The 6,923-nt window shown below is 44.8% G+C and overlaps 1 protein-coding gene across 1 annotated transcript in view; it reads right to left on the reverse strand.

Annotated features, from left to right (window-relative positions):
• Positions 1 to 4,706, reverse strand: part of LOC119325483 — an 11,945-nt gene extending 7,239 nt beyond the window's left edge. The window contains exons 1-3 of the mRNA XM_037599226.1: positions 4,441 to 4,706; positions 3,770 to 4,062; positions 2,818 to 3,053 (exon numbers count right to left, since the gene is read on the reverse strand). Coding sequence (XP_037455123.1) covers positions 2,818 to 3,053; positions 3,770 to 4,062; positions 4,441 to 4,598 — 687 coding nt within the window. The 5' untranslated portion in view covers positions 4,599 to 4,706. The remainder of the gene's footprint in view (positions 1 to 2,817; positions 3,054 to 3,769; positions 4,063 to 4,440) is intronic.
• Between the last annotated feature and the right edge of the window lie 2,217 nt (positions 4,707 to 6,923).

Genomic DNA, 6,923 nt, shown 5'->3' on the forward strand with positions numbered 1-6,923 from the left:
AGGAAGGGAGGAAAAAACAAAGACATCATGGACTCATTTACAGGCCCTAGGGACCGGATCATCGGAGAGTGGAGCTTCAAAGTTCATCGGCGGCTCGGCATCCCAAGGGAAATAGCTGAATCGAGGTCGCCACTTTGCGACCCGCAGAGAGAGAGAGAGAGAGAGAGAGAGAGAGAGAGAGAGATCATTGCTCTGTGCTCGCAAACTCACGATCGAAAGGGAAGAGAAAACAGAGACACCGTGGACTCATTTACAAGCGCTATATGTGCTCCTACTATCAAGCGACTTCCTGCCTCCTTGGGCCATGGCCCACAGGCTACTACCTGCGTACTTGGGTGGGCCCCCATAGGCTTTGGGGGCTGGGGCGGCCGCCCCTCCTTCCCCCGCTCAGGACCAACCCTGCCATGAACTGAACCGACCATAGCTACAACATGTCTTGGACTCCTTAAAGTTTACCTTGTCTCTCATTGGTCTTGTCTGTCATCCCTTGCCATCACCAACACTCTCTATAGTCAATCGGCAAAACCCCCCAATCAAGCAAGTGAAACAAGCAGTGAATCAAGTCGACCAGGTGGTCATGGCATTCATTATATTATTTTCATTTTTTGCTCATTTCATTCTTTGGCACAATTATCTCAGATGATCTATGGCGGCTACAATGAAGTTATGGGACAGTCATTGAGCACCGCTTAAGAAGAATGACAAGCGTGACAAAAAATCAGTTGGTTTCATGCCTGGCAGGTCGACCATGGAAGCCATTTTCTTGGTACGACAACTTATGAAGAGATACAGAAAGCAAAAGAAGGACCTGCATATGGTGTTCATTGACTTGGAGAAGGCATATGATAAGATACCGCGGAATGTCATGTGGTGGGCCTTGGAGAAACACAAAGTCCCAGCAAAGTACATTACCCTCATCAAGGACATGTACGATAATGTTGTTACAAGTGTTCGAACAAGTGATGGCGACACTGATGACTTCCTGATTAAACTAGGACTGCACCAGGGGTCAGCTTTGAACCCTTATCTTTTTGCTTTGGTGATGGATGAGGTCACAAGGGATATACAAGGAGATATCCCATGGTGTATGATCTTTGCAGATGATGTGGTGCTAGTCGACGATAGTCGGACGGGGTCGGGAAGTTAGAGTTATGGAGACAAACCTTGGGATCGAAAGGTTTTAGGCTTAGTAGAACTAAACCAAGTACATGAGGTGCAGTTTCAGTACTACTAGGCATGAGGAGGAGGTTAGCCTTGATGGGCAGGTGGTGCCTCAGAAGGACACCTTTCAATATTTGGGGTCAATGTTGCAGATGGATGAGGGTATTGATGAAGATGTGAACCATCAAATCAAAGCCGGATGGATGAAGTGCCGCCAAGCTTCTGGCATTCTCTGTGACAAGAGAGTACCACAAAAGCTAAAAGGCAAGTTCTGCAGGACAACGGTTTAACCTGCAATGTTGTATTACACTGAGTGTTGGCCGACTAAAACGCAACATGTCTAACAGTTAGGTGTGGCAGAGATGCGCATGTGGAGATGGATGTGTGGCCACACGAGGAAGGACTGAGTCCAGAATGATGATATACGAGATAGAGTTGGGGTAGCACCGATTGAAGAGAAGCTTGTCCAACATCGTCTGAGATGGTTTGGGCATATTCATCGCAGGCCTCTAGAAGCTCCAATGCATAGTAGACGACTAAAGCGTCCTGATAATGTCAAGAGAGGTCAGGGTAGACCGAAGTTGACATGAGAGGAGTCCGTAAAGAGAGATCTGAAGGATTCAAGTATCACCAAAGAACTAGCAGAGTTGGTCACGAAATCTTATGGGTTTCACCTCTAGCCTACCCCAACTTGTTTGGGACTAAAGGCTTTGTTGTTGTTATTGACCTAAGGCGGCTACAGCGTACAAGTATTGCTCCAAGAACGTCAATACAAGCACAACCCCAGCAAGCCGGCGGCGACACAACATGCACAACCAAGAGGATATATGCAACAATTAATTGACTTGGGCTTAGTAAGAAACAACACCAAGATGATATGCATTTGGTGATGTCAGACTTGTATTTATATTATTTCAAGTAAGCTTAGAAATAATGATGTCATAAAATCATTGAGGGCCCCTTTTTGATCTACTAGACTAGGGAGTCCCACTCCTATTCAAAAGCCACCCATGTTTCAAGAAGATGATAATAGAATTAAGGCTGCTATTTTTAAGGTATTTAGCTAAGAAACACCGCGGTTATTAGAGTTTGCAACATATACCATCCTCTACCGATCAATCCTAAGGGGACGATAGGTGTGACTGAAGGGACACTAGGGCAATAGGACAATGGAAAGGGAAGACAAGCAAGATGTAACAGTCCACACACTACACCACACAGAAGAAGTAAAACATATGTCCAAGCTACTTTACATTCCAACTGTGTTGCTTTCACTTTTGTCCATCGTCATAGATATCTTACGTCCCAACACAATTAAAATGAGCTCAAGGAGACCCATGTGCACGAGGATGGGAGATATGTCCCACCATGCTAGCATATAGGATGAAAAAGACCAACATATGCATGTGGTGGTCTAATAGCATCCAACCTCAGGTCAACCATTCTCGTCGGTTAGAGATGGAAAACATTTACCCAAACAACACAAAATGCTAGTCGAAACCTTTTCCAAGTTAAAAAAGAATTAACACCCAGAGAGTACATAAAGGAGATTAAGTGGTATATACTTTCAATTATTTCTATTATGCATGCGATAGGATTGAAACGTAAACAGAATAGCGTAACTATTAATGATTGCAGATAAGTATAGAAGTGCACCTGCTGTACAATGATGGGATCGTCTCTGCTATGATTCAAAACATAGTTAAGCATGCGATCCCTGCCATCCCGTGCTGCTATGTATCCATATAGCTGGATCAGGCCATTATTGCTGGAACACTCTGCCAGCGTCAACGAGAAAAACTGCAACATGTGCTGTGGAAAATGCTTGCAATTTTCTTCATACAGTAAACATTCTTCGGTTGGCTTATGGAACATCATTGGCTCCAAGCGAGCTTCACCGAAGAATACATGTTCCATAAGAATTGTTAGTCATACGATCAAGAAGTTATTTACTATAAAAGAGACACAAAAATCACAAATGTCAGACATATGGGCTAGATTTTTTTTACGGAGTTCTCAAGTTTTCCAAGATTTCTTTAATACTTCTAGACATCATTACTGACAGAGTTTTTTAAGTTTCCGGTGCTCTAGGAAGAAGGAGAAGTATATAGTACAAGCCCAAATTGTTAATACATGAACAGATTCAATGTCTCACTTGGATTAAATTTGTACGGCCCAAGTTTGAGGTGGGATACCTGCCCAATATAACTTGGTGATATAAGGCCCTGTTTGTTTCGGCTTTAGGCAGCAGATTCTCATAGGAAAAAATAGAAGCTGGAACAAACATCTATTTGGAATCAGCTTTGAGTGAAGCTGAAACTAGATTCGGGCCATTTTTAGTGCAATTGCCTGAAGCACGTCCAGGTGTACTTTAGTGGCAAAGCTGATTCCAGTGAAGCGAATCCATAGGTGATTTGAAGCCAACTGAAGCAGAAACAAACAGGGCCTAAGTGCCATCATAAGGCAGTCTCGCATGTAGACTTGAACTATGAATTAAAGATTAAGTCTGTTTGTAGATTCACTAAAAAAAAGCTTGTGCAGCAAATAATCAATCAAGAATATGGATAAAGGGGTGGAAACAAGAGATTCAGTCATTTGAATAACATACTCTCATTACGGTTCATAAAATCGATATCAAACCAGTCTTCCTTCAAAATCACGTTTCTGTATATGGCACCATCACGGTGGCTGCTATTCGGAAGGATAAACGGAACCCATGCATCATCAACCACCATAGGATTGCTACTTGTGACATTTTTCCTTATTTTTGCCGTATCAGTGCATTTGGTAGTGGTTGCCTTATTCCTGATCTTTGCAGTGGGAACACATTTGGGGGTGCCACAAGTGAATGGGACGAAGGAGTGCATTTTATTCTCCAAGCTCCAGGGGGTGCAAGCAAGGCTATCACAAAAGAACATATTATGGCTAACCTTAACATCCGGATCAAATAAGATAGATATACTTTAAGATTAAAAATATATAACCCTAATAGTAATCGCAAAACAATGATTGATTTTTGTATTTCATAATACTTATTTCAACACAATAACAATTTAATCCGATAAATATAAACCACTTTTAACTAGGCCTAAGGCGTTAAAAAGGTAAAATAGATTTATTTCCGTTCTCACAAAATACTGTGTTTCTTAATATTAGTATATGTTTTTCGAAAGAAAAAAAAGTCGGTCGGTCAGAATCAAGATCCAAAAATCCATCGCATGCCCGTGATTATCACGACACATGTTCAGAAGTAAGAAACGAAAGGAGTCGAGAACAGACCGGGAAAGACGATACAGAGGATGCGCGGAAGTTGAGGCGATGAGTCGAGCGTCACGCCGGGCAAACGCGGGGAGCCACCTGAGGGACATAGCGGAGCCAATTTTGGAGACACTAATGCGTTGGCAAAGTCTAAGAATAGATCGCGAGAGGCTTCGCATCTCCGCCGCCTCGGTAGTCCGGAATATGCTGGAGACCGGGCGGCGGCTATTGGCCCCGGGGGTGGAGGTAAGAAGAGGGGAATGGAGGAAGCCGGAGGCGCTACAGTAGGTCCCGTATGCATAGAGGACGTACTGTAGTATTGAAATATCTTTTTTTTATCAAGTCTAGCGGTCCATATTGAAATATCTTGTTTTTTAAGTAATCTCGCCGACTTTACTATTCAAAGTAATGTTTTTTTTTGCGAAATCAAACATGTCTACGTAAAAATAAATTGATGTATAAATAAACTGCACCAGAGTGAAAAAGGAGGCGACCCATGTTCCCTCATTCCACCGCCGCCCAGGCCGATGGTTTCGTCCCTCTCCGTCGGCCGCTCCGGCGAAGGGAGAGTGGGGGAACCCCAGATGTGTGTCTCTATGTGTAGATAGTAGGGGTAGTTTGTCTGGGCAGCGCCATCATGTTAGGGGAGATGGTGGCCGTTTGGAATAATTGTGTCGGCGCTCGTTCCCCTTTTCGGCGAGGCCTTGGGCGGAGCCGGCGAGTCGCTGGAGGTATGTGCTCTCAAGTATTTCGATCTGGTGGGCTTTGGTGTTCGGGGCGTGGTCACCGCAACGATGGTGATGACCTGTTATTCATGCTTTTGCCCCCCCCCCCCCGTCTCTTTCTTCGTCGCGGCGAGATGGGCTATGCTCTCGTCGTGGATTGTCTAGGGACGGTGCTACGGCGGTCTATGATGGCCGGTGCTGCTGGCCGTACATGAGCTCGTGACATTTAGATCTATTGGAGACCTTGCCAGAGACGGCTATTTCGTCGAGGTGCAGGTCCTCAAGGCCTAAGTTCAGAGACTCCCCTTCTGCTATGGAGATTCACATGTGATCATGCGTAGTGGCGACGACCGCGGTCCGTCCTCGACTCATTCTGACGAATGCGGCGGTTCAGCGGCCCCTCAGGGACTTTGTTGTAATTTGTTTTATCTTTGTGGGGTGCTACTTGTATCTTGTTGGGTTTATTTATAGACTTGTGGGCCTGTTCGCAAAAAAAACATGTCTAGCTATGCCTAAGTTACAAGCAAATTTGGCGAGATTGTGAGCCTCAAAATTGAAGTTTCTACACTCGTGCACAAAATTACAAGAAGAAAACTAGTATTGGTGGCTATTATTCCATGTATGATAGCTGCATTATGACCCCATGTCCCCTTATTGATGGCATTGACTACTTCTTGACAATCCTAGGCAACCAAGATGTTCTGAATAGCAACATCATCAGCCAAAGTGTCTGCACTAAAACCGGCGGATCTCGGGTAGGAGGTCCCGAGCTGTGGATCTTGAATCGATGGGTTACATGAGACGAAGGGGGCAGTATTTACCCAGGTTCAGGCCCCTCTCGAAGAGGTAAAACCCTACGTCATGCTTTGATTGTATTGATGATGATGTATCGAGTACAAGCTTGATCTACCTCGAGATCGTGTGTTGTGTTCTAACCCTAAGGCAAGTAATTGTGAGCCTCCCTCTACACACTACAAAAAATACTTCAGTGATGAATTGATGATACATGTTTATCATAGTAGGTCACGTTTTCTGTCATGCATGTACATCTATGACGATTTTATGACAGAATCAAGATAGTCATACCTGTGTTGTCGTAGAAGTGTTCCATATACTGAAATTATCATCACAGAAGTGTCCACTTCCATGACAATAAATGGCGCGTCATGGAAGTGTTTTTGTCAAGGGTAACCGACACGTGGCTTCCACCTTAACGGGTCGCCATTAAGCTATCGGGTGCCGGTTTGGATTCAATAACCCGTTAACAGCCCTGACCAATGGCGATTTTCCATGTGTAAAATTCTCATTCGCCCAAGGATCCACGTGTCAGCTCCGTGTTGGGACAGATGTCAGTCGTTTAATGGACAGGAGGTGCCTATGGTACGTCGACATGTGGCATGGCCCAACAGAGGCCCATTTAGGTTAAAAAGGCCAGTCCATTTGACTTGGTCAAAAGTTAGGGATCCGCCCATGGAAAGCTTGTTAACGGCATGTACGCATATAGCCCACCTACGGCCCGGCAACTCACAACCCGTTATGATGTTTGATTTTGTTTAACCCATCGTTATGATGTTTGATTCTGTTTGGCCAGGTGAACTGCTTTGTTTGATTCTGTTGCCAGGAACGGATACAGGGTCCTGCCCGAGGACATTATTGCCTACCGAAACAACTTGGCAGCGACAGAGGAGGAGCCCCAAGAGTGGGACGCTCAAGTGCCACCACCACAACACTTCCCCATGGACCGAGACGGGTACTACGGGTGGTGATTACCAAGCTAGG

Source organism: Triticum dicoccoides, chromosome 6B, assembly GCF_002162155.2.
Source record: "Triticum dicoccoides isolate Atlit2015 ecotype Zavitan chromosome 6B, WEW_v2.0, whole genome shotgun sequence".
NCBI lineage: Eukaryota > Viridiplantae > Streptophyta > Magnoliopsida > Poales > Poaceae > Triticum > Triticum dicoccoides.